At 47.4% G+C, this 17687-nt stretch overlaps 1 protein-coding gene across 1 annotated transcript in view; it reads right to left on the reverse strand.

The window, feature by feature from the left end:
* Window positions 1-1489: 1489 nt before the first annotated feature.
* LOC140372560 (syntaxin-binding protein 6-like) overlaps window positions 1490-17687 on the reverse strand; it is a gene marked incomplete at its 3' end in the record, with an annotated part of 116155 nt that continues 99957 nt past the window's right edge. Inside the window, exons 4-5 of the mRNA XM_072459693.1 lie at window positions 11857-12022; window positions 1490-1588 (exon numbers count right to left, since the gene is read on the reverse strand). Coding sequence (XP_072315794.1) covers window positions 1490-1588; window positions 11857-12022 — 265 coding nt within the window. The remainder of the gene's footprint in view (window positions 1589-11856; window positions 12023-17687) is intronic.

Raw genomic sequence — 17687 nt, forward strand, 5'->3', positions numbered from 1 at the left:
CCCATTCACAAATTGTTGACTATTTCTGTCATAGCAGGAGTAAGTATGCATGATCCATGCCTTCGGCATGGGCTAGTTCACTGTACTTGCCAGGGGCGACGGGGTACCTATTCCGTTGCAACGCTGCACAGTTGCACAGTTGCAACGCTGCCTTCGGAAAGCGCTCGCGCTTTCCTACCTCATGATGTGGGTCCCTGGTCACTGACGGGTACTTTCGTTAATTTTGAGTGGGCTCCGCCCACTTTGTGTTTTTGGCCCTCTAAACAGTAATAATGTTCAATTTTTGCATTACATGCTTATATGCACGGAACATGCAAGAGATGGGGAACGTATTCGTGAGCTACTTAGCGCAAATGAGTGCTTTATATGGGGATGACGACCCGTCATCTCAATGTAAAGTGCTCGTTTAGTGCGTACTTTTGCACGGGCTTCGCCCGTTTACAACGGTAATGTTCCATTTTCCTACTACTAATTAGTATGCACGGGGCGTGCATGAGTGGAGGAGTGCGTTAGTGAGTGTTTGGAAGTGGGCGAGCGCTTCGCGCTCGATTTCGTGGGCACTACGTGCGCACTTTCGCAGCCGTGCTTCGCACGGCCTTACGAGATTAATAGGCCTCTCGCCAGCTTGTGGCGCTCGGGCCTAATAATAAGAAGCCCAAACCTTTCAGATGTTTGTTCAGATCGACAGCATTTGCAAGTGAAAAATAATGTTCTATTCCCATTTAATTTCAGCCATTGTAATTGAATAATTGCAATACTAATGTATAATTGCATCACATCTAGACTTCTCACACATCAGCCCTGCTTTAGCTTCCCTCCTCTGGCTCCCGGGACGTTTTGGAATTCATTTAAAGGTTTTACTGATCACGTTTAAAGGTCGTTTAGGTCTGAACTTTTAACCCCCTTGAGCCAAGCATTTAACTTGTGACTAAAGTGACTCATTTTAATGCAAGGTGGTAGGGTTATAACTCAACCTGGGATTAAAAAGACCATTTAAATTTCCATCAAATAAAATAAAATAAAATTAATAATAGGTTATATATGATTAATAATAATAATATTTAATAAATCACGCCCCTGAAATCTATTTGAGTGTTTATTGGTATTCACTGTCTCCCCTACATCAAATTCATGGAGAAATGACATATTACATCAATTTAAGTGACGCTTGTCTCATTAATCCTGTTTCTGTCAAAAAACACTTTATTTAAATGTTACCCAGATTGTGATGTCAACTGTAGAAATCTGGAAGTCTGTTTTTAAGTCCATAAATCATTTGTTTATGTGCTTGCATTAGCATACATCACTAAATAAAAAAAATGTCAGGGTAATTCCCACTCTTGCAATCCAAATATGTGTTTTCCATACTTCTAGTTCTAAAACGTGAGATGCCAAAGTGAAGGTGCTTGAAAGTTGTCACTAAATGCCAATAACGATACAAATACTGCAGAATATGTGTCTTTTAAAGCAGAGTTGTATGTGTCCTTACCTCGTCTCAGCAGGTGGCCGTGCTGAGAGAGCAGATCTTTCCTCACTCTGCTCATGTACCTCTTACACCGCGACAGCACTGACTCTACAGCCGGCTCTTCTGGGGTCAGACAGAGGTCAAATGCATTTACACCATGGTCATGAGGCCGTTATTGCTGTAAATTAGTCCACAGCAGATCCACGCGTTAGGAGTTAAAGGGAGAACTCTGCAGTGCTTTGGTTTCACACATTAGTGGACCACAGAGATGTCAGAAGATTGGAGTATTTCAAGAAACAAACTATATTCTTCATTCTCAGATTAATCCACATCCCTGTTATTTTGGATTCTGATCTTGTCACAACCAGCCACATGTTGCAGCTAAATCAACTGTCATGCCCATGGGACACAGAGTGAGTATCAAACCAGCAAGCCACCTGATATAGGCAAACACATTTGAACTATATGTGCATACAAATGTAGTAACACTTTGTATTGGATTACACTTGGTATATTAAACGGTCTTGAACGCAAATACATTTAACTCAATCCTTCAACTGAAGGATTGAGTTAAATGTATATTATACTTTTCACAACACTCAAATTCCTTTATTTTCATATAGGATTCGACTTGACTGAGCTGTAGATATAAATTGATCAGAACTGTGCATGCGACAAAGAAGCGCTGAGCAACAGTAGGCCAAAAAAGTATTAAAAGTGAATAATACGGCAAAATATCCACTAATCCGTGGGCTAAGGTGTCCCTGTGGAAACTCGTGAGAACATTCCATCGTGGCAGCGCTAATATAGTACATTTATTTACAATGCAATTGAAACGTGCTGTTCCAAAGCTATTCACTAGGCCCACATATACCGTTACACCCCTAAGTCACTGGGATAGGCTCCAGACACACGACCCCTGACGGGAACAAGCGGGAGAAAATGAATGAACTTAGCTCCAATTAAAGAGATTTGTGGCCTTCTGTGAAACAAAACCCTGGTTGTTTGTTTTGTCTTGATTTGATATTTTAATAATTAAATAACAGACGAATAGTTGACAGTCGCTAAAACAGCCCTTTGGAGATAACTTGTGCCTTTAGAATGCAGCGTTTCTGTTAATAAAGAATGTAATGGTCAATAACATACTGTCAGGTGTAACTGTGAACCCGGCAGGTGTATCTTGGCGACAGGGCCCTCCTCAGTTATGGTCCCACACCTGAGCAGCGGCATAGTTTTGTTTTGCACTGGTGTGAGACTTAAACCGAAGGGGACATTTCCACTCAGTTCTTCTTCCCAGGCTCCACCCCCTCCTAGTTTGTGAGTTATTTTCTCCTTGTGCACGGGAGGCAGGCTCAACTAAAAATATCCAACGGCAATTTTTTTTTTTTTGGACCTACATGTAATAGTGATTATATTTGCAATTTAGATTTTAATTGTAGAACTCTCTCGAATTTCCCATTTTAAACCTGTCCAGGATCATAATCTTTTGAAAGAAGACCCCGCAGAACCTGCAATAAACACTATATTATTGCAATTTGAGCAAACTGCCTTTTTCATCCAGGTCACAGTTGTATGTAGACACTTGCACGCTCTCTGGTGGTGCAATTGTGTATTACAAGCATATTTTTACTATTAGGCGAGGCAAATGAAACACATTCGATGATTATTTCAAGTCTAGAAGTCAAATGGTTAATGGATTTTAAGGATTTTTTGGCCCATTGACTTTATTTTGACAAGATAATACAGCATGAAATTAGGATGAGACTGATTCAAACCCACAACATTGTCTTGCCCCAGTTGGCAGGCACGTATGCTATCCACTGGACTTGAGCAGCAGTCAGGTAGTGCTTAAACATTTACGTTCAAATATTGTCAACATGTTTCATTTTAAAATTTAACTTTTAGATGTATACAGTATTCTCTTTTCAATAAAAGTGACTACTTGTACATAAACTCTTGTTTTTGGCATGTTCTGTAGATAGAACTTTATCATTTTAAATAAATATCACATTTTTGTAAATAATGTGATAAAATAAATAAATAAACAAAATAATGCATTTTTAAGTAGGTCCAATGGGAACAATTGTGCACGCTTAATTCAACCATTATATCTATTACAGTTACTTGTTTTGGACTCAAGCAGATTTGTTGGAGAAAAAACAATCCTGTAAGATAAATAGTAAGACGCTGAGCTTATAATAATGTTTTTAGTGTTGTTCCCTTGACAAAAATCAGGGGCGTCCAGCGCAATTTGCCGTTGCGGTCTGAACGCAGCATTAGAGAAAATAGGTGTTTTGTAACAAGTATGTGCACAGTTACTTCAATGTAATATTACTCAAGATTTACAATATAAAGTCAATTCATTGGAAGGATAAAACATAAAATAAAGCACGTTTGATATTTTTAAATGGTACTTTCACCCTCTCGCTCCCCATTTCACGCTACAACTGTCCTGTCAAATAACACCTTTGGGGAGGAAAAATCTTCAAAACTGAATCGATATTGGAGCAACTGTTTAAAGTGCTCAAGACTGCTGCTGCCGAGCTCTTTAACCAGTGCTAGTGTGAAAACATCCTTACTCTCAGTGAAGTCTCAGTGGTCAGGTGTAAAATATAGAGATTGCTTCTAAAGTAAAACCCTCTTAGCCTGTATGATATATGATCTTTAAATAAAAGTGCATGATTTAAGGGCAACATTTCATTTTAGTTGAATGTACTGGAAGGTTCTTTATGTTCTATAATGACCAGTACAGCAGTATGCTCTTCCCCGAAGGCATCATCTCCAGCCCACATAAGCACTGGGGGGCCCCGGGGTCAGGATAAATGAGCTAAATGTGGAGCAGGTTTACGGAGTGGGAGGAGGAATGGAACAGCCTCCGATATGAACAAAAACATTAGAATAACTCCAATATGTGATAGTAATGTCAGAGGGGGGAGACTCGAGTCACATGACTTGACACTTACTTGACTAAGGGCCCTCAAAGACTTGACTTAGGACTTGCCCTTTCTGACTTGATAATTATATTTCTAAAGAAATATAATGCGGTAAATGCATTTGTGTTAACATGAGCCATGTGCTCTTATACTTTGCGCTTCAAATGCCTTCAGGGGAGGACGAGGTGAATGTGTGTATCTTTGCATGGAACATAACCAGGCCTGGACGGCCCATCTGGGGCACCGGGCCGGGCCATGGCAAAGCCGACAGGCCAGTGCGGGACGCAGAAGCGCCGGCCCCTGCACCATGAGGCAGCTGCAGGAATGAGCCTGGTCAATAACAGGGAGTGCTCGCAGAAAAAGACATTTGTTTTCATTCAGGACCATCAAAGAGTTTCCGTTACGTATTTCTGATGTAATCTCAGCAAAAGAGCAAAGGCTACTGTCCTCTAAAGTTACACCAAACAGCTGCTCAAAGGTCCTGATTCAAGTGTGTGAATGTGGATGTGATGTTTTAGGCCTTAACTTTGGCGCTATCGAATGTAATACTTTTTAATGATTTCATGATGGTGCAGATGGATCAGTTAGGAGCACATATAAATAAACTGTGGAGGTAACGGGTCAATATCTGATGAAGTGTTCCAGTGTGGAGCTTCTGATTCTGAAGAGGAAGCTGTAGCCAAGATCCATCCACCTGGTCCAAGTCAATGTCAAAGCATCAAGAAAACAACATGCTAATGAGTGTCCATTTATGTCCAGTGAGTTTGAGACTATTTTCATTTCAGACATGATTAAATAATCTATCTACAGCGACATCGATTACTGTATGAGCTGTGGCCTCTGTGAATCATCATTTTACATCACACAATATTGATCTAAAATGACTTAAAAGACATTAGTTCTTTAAACATGTTCTCGTACATTTGGTTTTGCGTCACATTTTTGGAGCTTAAATAATGTATCTGGTAGAAGCATACGTTACTCTATATCTGTGAGGCAATCTCCCATCAGGATTTGTGTTAGAACTCCATCTACTGGCAGCAGAGGGAATTACAAAGGGGAGCTAACAAACCTATCTTGCCCCGAGATGCAATGAACGTGATTTGAGGCGGAAATCCTCAAAGTCCGCTGATGATTCATGAACTTAAAAGCAGCACAAATCTCCCAGCTCTCCCAGCTCTACCTGTGTATGACATCATATACATGAAAACTGGAGCACTAATTTCCATCTGGCCATTGACCAAGCGATGAGGTAGATTCAACCATTTTTTTAGGTAATCAGATTAAAGAGAATGGACCATGTGTATCCTTAAATACATTACACAGTGACAGGAAATGCTTTATAAAGGATGTACGGTGCACTCAGCCTCCAGCCCTGTCCCTCTAAATACATATACAACCCTACACTAGCTACGCACGCACTTGAGCCTACACGCTCAATGTTCTATTACACTGCTGGTTTCATACAGTATATAGCACTTTGCTGTATTAAACAGGAAAGTTTAAGCGTGAGATGGGGATGAGAGAGAGGGGAGGACATGCAGTACATTGTCGGAGTCAGGACTCACAACTGTGGCCGGCAGTGTTGTGGTGATAAGAAGGGCCCGGCCAATTGGAGCCTCACAAGCCATCGGCCGAAAATATTGCCAATTTGTGCCGATATTTTGGATAGGTGTACTCAACTGGCCCATCACCTCGTGTTCTTAGGGGGAAGCAGAAACTGATGACTCGAAGGCGGATTCGGCCATCACTGAGGTCACTGAGGGGTGAATGAGATCTGTCATGGGAGTCTAAAACCTCTGGATGTTGTGGGACTGTCTTGGCTGACACATCTGCAACATCTGTCTGGAACAGTGCCTCTGGATTGGCGGACTAGGGTGGTGGGCCCTCCGTTTAAGAAGGACGACCGGAGAATGTTTTTCAATTAAAGGGGATGTCGGTGTAATCCCTCATTCGTCCAGGCGTGTTCCATAGTAGAAAAAGCTTCAGCTGTAGTCATCTGGACTCAGTTTGAAAAAATAGACGTTTCGACTCTCATCCAAGAGTCATTGTCAATAACAGAATTTAGGTCGAGAACTCCGATATTAATACTGTTCTGTGGTAAGACCCACCCATTGGGAGGAGCCTTCCTGAAGTAGAAAGAGTTGTTTGTTTCAACAGAAACTCCCCCTTGTATCTACCGAGCTAGCCTATTCAGAATCTTAATGGGCTATTAGAATCCTCTTTGTCTTTGTGAGACCCTGGCTCAACCACCCTGAGTACCTGATTAGCATCTGAATTCCCTGGTCCTTTACCTTTCCAGGGGTTCAGAATCCCATTATAAATAACAGGAAGATGAAACCTAAGCCCTCCATTTCTGTTTAAAGAAGGTCTTTCTTTTTTAACAAAAATAGCTTCCTTGACTCCTCTTTCAAACCATCTTTTCTCCCTGCTTAAAACCTTCACCTCACCGTCTTCAAACGAGTGATTAGAGGCTTCAAGATGGAGATGCACGGCGCTCTGTGGACCTGAACTAGTATTTCTTCTGTGCTGATAGAGCCTCTTGTGTAGAGGCTGTTTTGTCTCACCTATGTAACGTTCTTTACAACTTTCTTCACTGCATTGGATCGAATAAACTACATTGCTCTGTTTTTGAGTCGGCAACTTGTCCTTTGGGTGAACCAGTTTTTGTCTTAAAGTGTTTCCTGGTTTAAAATAAACAGGGACTTCGTGTTGTCTAAAAATTCTCTGCAGTTTTTCCGACAGGCCAGACACATAAGGGATAGAAACACCCTTCCTTCTCTGTTCAGTTTCCCTTTTGTCCTGCTTCTTGGTTCTCTTCACTCTGTTGAGGGCCCAAGCGGGGTAACCACAGGCTGAGAGGGCATTTCGGACATGTTTTTCCTCTTTCTTCTTGCCCTCTGAGCTGGTGGGCACACCTTGAGCTCTGTGTTGTAAGGTTCGGATCACACCCAGCTTGTGCTGTAGTGGGTGGTTGGAACCAAAGAGCAGATACTGGTCCGTGTGTGTAGGTTTCCTATATACTTCTATTTGGAGTTTCCCGTCCTCTCCTCTGATTGTGGAACAATCAAGAAAGGCCAAGCGATTCTCCTTAGCGTCTTCTCTTGTAAACCTGATATGTGGGTCCACAGCATTGATGTGATCAGAGAAGGTTTCCAGCTCTTGTTTCTTGATTGTTACAAAAGTATCATCGACATAGCGGAGCCACAGTTTTGGGGCTATGCCTGAGAATGAGGACAGTGCCTTCTTCTCAAAGTGCTCCATGTACAGGTTGGCCACTATGGGAGAGACGGGCGAGCCCATGGCACAGCCATGAATCTGTCTGTAAAATTGTCCCCGGAATTGAAAGTAAGTGGTGTTCAGACAGATGTCCAACAGTTTACATATGTGTTCAGGTGTCAGTTTGGTCCTTTCCTGTAGGGTGGTGTCTTCCTGCAGTCTGATCCTCACCGCTGCTACTGCATCAGAGGTCGGGATGCAGGTGAACAGGGACACAACATCATATGAAACCATGAGGTCATCTGGGTCCAGTTGGAGATGTTTCACTTTATCCACAAAGTTGTGCGTATTTTCCACATGATGTTCCGAATTCCCCACCAGCGGAGCCAATATAGTTGTTAAATGCTTGGCCACATTGTAGGTGATGGAATCTGTGCTGCACACTATGGGTCTGAGAGGAACCTCCTTTTTGTGTATTTTTGGAAGGCCATAAATGCAGGGCATGGCTTCACCAGGATACAGTCTGTAATACAGAGGCCGGTCTATCGCTTCCTCTTTTTCCAGCCTTTGTAAACAGTCTATCACTTTCTTCTTGTAGCCACTGGTCGGATCTCTTTTCAAGCGTTCGTATGTGGTCGTGTCCTCGAGGAGGGTGTGGACTTTGGCTTCGTAATCAGCTGCGTTGAGAATCACAGTGCAACGTCCCTTGTCTGCTGGGAGGATGTTGATGCTATGATCTTTTTCCAGTGCTGAAAGTGCTTTTCTCTCTTCAGATGTGATATTTGAAGGAGGTGGTTTGGCACTCTTCAGAGTCGCTGTGACACGTAACCTCAGGTCTGCAGCCTCCGATTCAGTCATTTTGTTGTTTCTAATTGCAGTTTCAGTGGCTGTGATGTAGTCCTCTGTAGGGATGTGTTTAGAGGTGACAGAAAAGTTGAGCCCTTTAGAGAGCACCTCCTTTTCTGCCTGTGTCAGAACACGATCTGATAGGTTCTTAATCCAATTGTTTTTGCTGGTCGCTAATTTGTCTGTCTCAGTCCTAATGTCTAGCTCGACCTCACCTGCATTCTTTTTGTTCAAAAGAATGTTGAACTTCTTGATTTGGCGTTCTTTGCTCTTCCTGTGCTGTGCTGTGGATTTGAAATACTTTAAAGACGTGACATAATGACACTGTTATGATTATTTCTCTCACACCCACACAACAAATACACAAGACAAGCATCAGATGACCCTTCTCACCCTGGACATGGACTATTTGAGCCACTACCCTCAGGCAGAAGGCCACTCCCCTCAGGCAGAAGGCCACTCCCCTCAGGCAGAAGGCCACTCCCCTCAGGCAGGAGGCCACGCCCCTCAGGCAGAAGGCCACTCCCCTCAGGCAGAAGGCCACTCCCCTCAGGCAGGAGGCCACGCCCCTCAGGCAGGAGGTCCATTTGTTCTGTTCCTGTTACGTATATGTAAGATTTAAATAACTTATTCTACACATTTTATGATTGTATTTAATCTTATTTTAGCTTCTTTTTTATTCTAGTTTGTGAATTGTTCCCTGACAATGGCAATAAAACAGATTCTGATTTGCGTATGCTCTTTTTACAGTGAAAATGAAACAAAAAGCAGAAAAGTGTTCATTCTGCAGTGTGAGCTGGAGCTAAAGAGAGCTACAATGTTGGTTTCATCTGCACTATTTCTACAGTTGAATTCATTTGTTTATGTATCAACCTTCATTTGACCAGGAAAAAGACATTTAGATCGAGACCTCTTTTTTAAGGGTGAAATATATAGCAACACACAATTCATGAAACCATTAGACACATTAAATCTTCATTTAAAAGCGCAGAAATTTTTTGTAGGATTCTCATTCAGGCATGGTACCTGATTTTTACATTGTTTAAACGTGAAAAGCACATCTAGTTCATGTAAAATGTACAGATGCAAGTGATAAAGTAAAATCTGTTTAGCCCCAGCACAGATATTGTCAACACATCTATTCAAATGAAAATGAGACCACTGCACTTTCTCTTCATCTAATTATAGAGCGTTTTATTCTCTCAGAAGCAGGAAGTGCGCCGTTAGCATGCTAATGTTTGTTAGCTTTACCCGGGACGGCAGAACTTGCTCTGGGCCAAGAGACTCTTGGTGATAAAAGAGTTTAAAAGAGTTCTGTTTTTTGCATTTTTAGACTCAGATGCAGCGCCTTTACGTTTAAGGAGCCTGGCGGAGTCAAATCGTAAGTGTTATAATTTTCTGATCATCGCTTTCGATACAACGTTACAACAGCATCAGAACAACCAACCAACAAAACAAATAATCCCTTACAACAAACGCTCCTGCACACGGTGAGAGTGCAGCCGGTCTTAAACCGCTCTGTGTCAAGTCTCTTGTCTGCTTGTTTCCATGGAGATGGATAAGTATAATATCATATGACCTGACTACCAATAGTCTAATATTTGAGTTAATATGATTCATTTTGCAGTTTTTTAATGGGTTTTCAGGGAATATTCAGTTTTAAGACAGAATTGATATTTTACAAAGTGATGTATCACTCTTGACAGGCCGACTTACATTTTAGGAAAAGCAATATCAATAGCACCAGACGCTCCACCAGAAAAGTTCAAGTGTACGTGATAAAGGGTCTGTTTATTCAGAACGTGTCTCAAAAGTGGTGCTTCTCATCTCTGTGGATTGTTTCCCATCAGTTTGGTTTTTATTACTCTATCAATAATATTTTAAACAAGTCAAACTCTATGAAAATGGCTGTGAATCGAAAGGGCATTTATAAGGATTGTTGTCACTTTACAAGAAGACGATTCATATTTTGTATTGACTTTTCTGAAGCAGCAAAAAAGTTCTACACAGACACAAAGCTGAAAGGATGCGTTGTTGATTTGTTGGTGCAGATAAACATTGAACCTTTAACACGACTCCATAGGGCTGTAAAGGTACGCTGCGGTCATCATTTAGTTCAGTTTCACTATTGGGATGCATCAGTACAGTATATTTCAGTATGTTTTCTGTACAGAAAAATGTAAGAAATAAGCTGCTAAATGTATTTATCTCATTGTAAAATATATCAATTTGGCTAAAATTGATTTAGCCAGAGCGTAAAACAAGATTCAAAGATAGTCATCTGGACAAACATTTTAAAAAGTTTTAAAGACATTCCATCCAAAAGTAATTTTCAATCTAAGGAGCTGGTCTAAGAAACTGGATTTCATCCAGCTCTGATCTAAGCCCCGCCCTCAGGGAGGAGTATCCCTTGAAACTCAAACAAATACTATGGACATGGTGCACATGTGGACCACACCAACTCTGCTGAACTGAAACAATCCACGTACCATTACACCCCTATTCACTTACATCATGTTGGAATACAGATTTGTATTTTCCTTTTTAAAGATTATGTTGTATAAAATTGCATTTACTGAAGAATAATTGTTCACAAAATATAAATGATGTCCTCTTGATTCTCAGCCATTTATATATCATCATGAAAAAGCTGGATATTGGCGCTGGATTCAATTTTCACACTTTTTTTTCACACTTTTCACAGTTCCTAGCACCACCAGATGAGAACCAGAACCTCAGGACATGGGGACTGACAAAGGCCTTCTACATTAGTACCTACTTAGCTCGACTCGACTCAGCCCTGCTTTAGTGCATTTCCCTTTGGTGCTACATCAGACCAGGTTCATGTTTAGTTCCCTCGTGAACCCAGCAGAGCCTCAACGTGACATCGACAGAGCGTCAGCAGCTGATTGGATAAAAGTGTTTCTCATGAGTGACTCCAGCAGCAGCAGGAAACACGGCTCTGAACACGCTGTGCACTGCACGAGTTTAGAGTCTTTAAGGACTTTTAAACATTACACATAAAATACAGATCACAGGCACGAAGAGGCTCTTAGAAGATTCATATGGGAATAAAAACCAAACAATGCTGCTGAATCAGCTTTATTGCTGCTGTAGCAGTAACGCTGATGTTTTATAGTTACTATATCATGTAGCAGTTTTAGTGTTTGGTGTCTTTTTGGAATCACAAATCATTTGCATGTCCAGTTTGACACTTCACCACTGAGCGCACCAGTTGTAATGGAAATGCCTCCAGGGTCGAGCGCAGGGCCGAGCGCAGGGGCCGAGAGCAAGGGCCGAGAGCAGGGGCCGAGAGCAGGGACCGAGAGCAGGGCCGAGAGCAGGGGCGGGGGCACTGAAAGTACTAATGGAAAAACAGCGTTATATTCTTACCTCCCAGCAGCTTGGCCTGACAGTTGAGGAAGTCGGGCTTGCGGGCGGAGCAGTAGCGCTGGCAGGTGTGGTGCAGGATCTGGATGAATGTGCACTTCTCTCCAGAGGAACCGGCAACCCACTGGTCAAATGCTGTGTCGAACATCAGGTCAAACTCCGGACAGTCCTGAGTAAAAGGGTTGTGTAAAGTCATGTGTGTTTGGGAGCAGTGTGTACATGACCTCTGTGTCCCAGGTGCCAGATACACATGTTCAAATATAGCTTTTACTGATAATAATTGTTGCTGCAATTGTGTGTTATTATAATTATAATTAAACGTTTATTTATTTATTTACTTGGGAATATTTGATTATTTTTCACTGAAACTGCCCTCGGTTTTTACATGTTTGTTTTCCTCTTCCTTTTTCAGTGGCTCAAACACCTTCAATGCTCACGGTTATCTTCATGGAGTTTCCAGGTGACTATTTTTTCAAGTTGGTTATCATAGATGTGTCGTAGAAAACGTGATTTCAACTTTTTTGAAGTGGTTGTTCATCTTTACAGCCGACTTTCAGCTCTGCCTCTGTTGCAGCCGTCCACTCACGACGAGACACAGGTAAACACAAACGTGCCGAGTGTTTCCTTTGTGTTTAAACCTGTGCTTTGTCCACTCTCTGATCCGATTGGTCACTACCTAAAGCCCAGCCCGCCAATCATGAATCCGAGCTAGTTCGGCCTCTGCAGCTCAGTGAGGCTGGAACTGTGGAGGAGAAGGATCTGAACATGAGCCGTGGCCTGAACGCAAAGTGAGAAGGACGAACACGTGTCTCTGCAGCTAAAGGCTCTGGACACAGGCTCAGGACACAGGCTCAGGACACAGGCTCTGGACACAGGCTCTGGACACAGGCTCAGGACACAGGCTCAGGACACAGGCTCTGGACACAGGCTCTGGACACAGGCTCAGGACACAGGCTCAGGACACAGGCTCAGGACACAGGCTCTGGACACAGGCTCTGGACACAGGCTCAGGACACAGGCTCAGGACACAGGCTCTGGACACAGGCTCTGGACACAGGCTCAGGACACAGGCTCAGGACACAGGCTCTGGACACAGGCTCTGGACACAGGCTCAGGACACAGGCTCTGGACAGGCTCAGGACACAGGCTCAAGACACAGGCTCAGGACACAGGCTCTGGACACAGGCTCAAGACACAGGCTCAGGCTCAGGACACAGGCTCAGGACACAGGCTCAGGACACAGGCTCTGGACACAGGCTCTGGACACAGGCTCTGGACACAGGCTCTGGACACAGGCTCAAGACACAGGCTCAGGCTCAGGACACAGGCTCAGGACACAGGCTCAGGACACAGGCTCAAGACACAGGCTCTGGACACAGGCTCAGGACACAGGCTCAGGACACAGGCTCTGGACACAGGCTCAGGACACAGGCTCAGGAAACAGGCTCTGGACACAGGCTCAAGACACAGGCTCTGGACACAGGCTCAGGGCTCAGGCTCAGGACACAGGCTCAGGACACAGGCTCAGGACACAGGCTCTGGACACAGGCTCAGGACACAGGCTCAGGACACAGGCTCTGGACACAGGCTCAGGACACAGGCTCAGGACACAGGCTCAGGACACAGGCTCAGGACACAGGCTCTGGACACAGGCTCAGGACACAGGCTCAGGACACAGGCTCTGGACACAGGCTCAGGACACAGGCTCAGGACACAGGCTCTGGACACAGGCTCAGGACACAGGCTCAGGACACAGGCTCTGGACACAGGCTCAGGACACAGGCTCTGGACACAGGCTCTGGACACAGGCTCTGGACACAGGCTCAGGACACAGGCTCTGGACACAGGCTCTGGACACAGGCTCAGGACACAGGCTCTGGACACAGGCTCAGGACACAGGCTCAGGACACAGGCTCAGGCTCAGGACACAGGCTCAGGACACAGGCTCTGGACACAGGCTCAGGACACAGGCTCTGGACACAGGCTCAGGACACAGGCTCTGGACACAGGCTCTGGACACAGGCTCTGGACACAGGCTCTGGACACAGGTTCAGGACACAGGCTCTGGACACAGGCTCAGGACACAGGCTCTGGACACAGGCTCTGGACACAGGCTCAGGCTCAGGACACAGGCTCAGGACACAGGCTCAGGACACAGGCTCTGGACACAGGCTCTGGACACAGGCTCAGGACACAGGCTCTGGACAGGCTCAGGACACAGGCTCAGGACACAGGCTCTGGACACAGGCTCAGGACACAGGCTCTGGACACAGGCTCAAGACACAGGCTCAGGCTCAGGACACAGGCTCAGGACACAGGCTCAGGACACAGGCTCTGGACACAGGCTCTGGACACAGGCTCTGGACACAGGCTCTGGACACAGGCTCAAGACACAGGCTCAGGCTCAGGACACAGGCTCAGGACACAGGCTCAGGACACAGGCTCAAGACACAGGCTCTGGACACAGGCTCAGGACACAGGCTCAGGACACAGGCTCTGGACACAGGCTCAGGACACAGGCTCAGGACACAGGCTCTGGACACAGGCTCAAGACACAGGCTCTGGACACAGGCTCAGGACACAGGCTCAGGCTCAGGACACAGGCTCAGGACACAGGCTCAGGACACAGGCTCTGGACACAGGCTCAGGACACAGGCTCAGGACACAGGCTCTGGACACAGGCTCAGGACACAGGCTCAGGACACAGGCTCAGGACACAGGCTCAGGACACAGGCTCTGGACACAGGCTCAGGACACAGGCTCAGGACACAGGCTCTGGACACAGGCTCAGGACACAGGCTCAGGACACAGGCTCTGGACACAGGCTCAGGATACAGGCTCAGGACACAGGCTCTGGACACAGGCTCAGGACACAGGCTCTGGACACAGGCTCTGGACACAGGCTCTGGACACAGGCTCAGGACACAGGCTCAGGACACAGGCTCTGGACACAGGCTCTGGACACAGGCTCAGGACACAGGCTCTGGACACAGGCTCAGGACACAGGCTCTGGACACAGGCTCAGGACACAGGCTCTGGACACAGGCTCTGGACACAGGCTCTGGACACAGGCTCTGGACACAGGTTCAGGACACAGGCTCTGGACACAGGCTCAGGACACAGGCTCTGGACACAGGCTCTGGACACAGGCTCAGGCTCAGGACACAGGCTCAGGACACAGGCTCAGGACACAGGCTCTGGACACAGGCTCTGGACACAGGCTCTGGACACAGGCTCAGGACACAGGCTCAGGCTCTGGACACAGGCTCTGGACACAGGCTCAGGACACAGGCTCAGGACACAGGCTCTGGACACAGGCTCTGGACACAGGCTCTGGACACAGGCTCTGGACACAGGCTCAGGACACAGGCTCTGGACACAGGCTCTGGACACAGGCTCAGGACACAGGCTCTGGACACAGGCTCAGGACACAGGCTCAGGACACAGGCTCTGGACACAGGCTCTGGACACAGGCTCAGGACACAGGCTCTGGACACAGGCTCAGGACACAGGCTTAGGCTCAGGCTCAGGACACAGGCTCAGGCTCAGGACACAGGCTCAGGACACAGGCTCTGGACACAGGCTCTGGACACAGGCTCAGGACACAGGCTCTGGACACAGGCTCTGGACACAGGCTCAGGACACAGGCTCAGGACACAGGCTCTGGACACAGGCTCTGGACACAGGCTCAGGACACAGGCTCTGGACACAGGCTCTGGACACAGGCTCTGGACACAAGCTGAGGCTCTGGACACAGGCTCAGGACACAGGCTCTGGAGGACACAGGCTCTGGACACAGGCTCTGGACACAGGCTCAGGACACAGGCTCTGGACACAGGCTCTGGACACAGGCTCTGGACACAGGCTTTGGACACAGGCTCTGGACACAGGCTCAGGACACAGGCTCTGGACACAGGCTCTGGACACAGGCTCTGGACACAGGCTCAGGACACAGGCTCAGGACACAGGCTCTGGACACAGGCTCTGGACACAGGCTCAGGACACAGGCTCTGGACACAGGCTCTGGACACAGGCTCTGGACACAAGCTGAGGCTCTGGACACAGGCTCAGGACACAGGCTCTGGAGGACACAGGCTCTGGACACAGGCTCTGGACACAGGCTCAGGACACAGGCTCTGGACACAGGCTCTGGACACAGGCTCTGGACACAGGCTCTGGACACAGGCTTTGGACACAGGCTCTGGACACAGGCTCAGGACACAGGCTCTGGACACAGGCTTTGGACACAGGCTCAGGACACAGGCTCTGGACACAGGCTCTGGACACAAGCTCAGGCTCTGGACACAGGCTCTGGACACAGGCTCAGGACACAGGCTCAGGACACAGGCTCTGGACACAGGCTCTGGACACAGGCTCAAGACACAGGCTCAGGACACAGGCTCAGGCTCTGGACACAGGCTCTGGACACAGGCTCTGGACACAGGCTCAGGACACAGGCTCAAGCTCTGGACACAGGCTCGGGACACAGGCTCTGGACACAGGCTTTGGACACAGGCTCAGGACACAGGCTCAGGCTCTGGACACAGGCTCAGGACACAGGCTCAAGCTCTGGACACAGGCTCAGGACACAGGCTCTGGACACAGGCTTTGGACACAGGCTCAGGACACAGGCTCAGGCTCTGGACACAGGCTCAGGCTCTGGACACAGGCTCAGGACACAGGCTCAGGACACAGGCTCTGGACACAGGCTCAGGATACAGGCTCAGGACACAGGCTCTGGACACAGGCTCAGGACACAGGCTCAGGACACAGGCTCTGGACACAGGCTCAGGACACAGGCTCAGGACACAGGCTCAGGACACAGGCTCAGGACACAGGCTCTGGACACAGGCTCAGGACACAGGCTCAGGACACAGGCTCTGGACACAGGCTCAGGACACAGGCTCAGGACACAGGCTCTGGACACAGGCTCAGGATACAGGCTCAGGACACAGGCTCTGGACACAGGCTCAGGACACAGGCTCTGGACACAGGCTCTGGACACAGGCTCTGGACACAGGCTCAGGACACAGGCTCAGGACACAGGCTCTGGACACAGGCTCTGGACACAGGCTCAGGACACAGGCTCTGGACACAGGCTCAGGACACAGGCTCTGGACACAGGCTCAGGACACAGGCTCTGGACACAGGCTCTGGACACAGGCTCTGGACACAGGCTCTGGACACAGGTTCAGGACACAGGCTCTGGACACAGGCTCAGGACACAGGCTCTGGACACAGGCTCTGGACACAGGCTCAGGCTCAGGACACAGGCTCAGGACACAGGCTCAGGACACAGGCTCTGGACACAGGCTCTGGACACAGGCTCTGGACACAGGCTCAGGACACAGGCTCAGGCTCTGGACACAGGCTCTGGACACAGGCTCAGGACACAGGCTCAGGACACAGGCTCTGGACACAGGCTCTGGACACAGGCTCTGGACACAGGCTCTGGACACAGGCTCAGGACACAGGCTCTGGACACAGGCTCTGGACACAGGCTCAGGACACAGGCTCTGGACACAGGCTCAGGACACAGGCTCAGGACACAGGCTCTGGACACAGGCTCTGGACACAGGCTCAGGACACAGGCTCTGGACACAGGCTCAGGACACAGGCTTAGGCTCAGGCTCAGGACACAGGCTCAGGCTCAGGACACAGGCTCAGGACACAGGCTCTGGACACAGGCTCTGGACACAGGCTCAGGACACAGGCTCTGGACACAGGCTCTGGACACAGGCTCAGGACACAGGCTCAGGACACAGGCTCTGGACACAGGCTCTGGACACAGGCTCAGGACACAGGCTCTGGACACAGGCTCTGGACACAGGCTC

The sequence above is a fragment of the Eucyclogobius newberryi genome, unplaced genomic scaffold (genome assembly GCF_026437365.1).
Source record: "Eucyclogobius newberryi isolate DKJ021-1_F unplaced genomic scaffold, fEucNew1.0.hap1 SCAF_252, whole genome shotgun sequence".
Taxonomy (NCBI): Eukaryota; Metazoa; Chordata; class Actinopteri; order Gobiiformes; family Gobiidae; genus Eucyclogobius; species Eucyclogobius newberryi.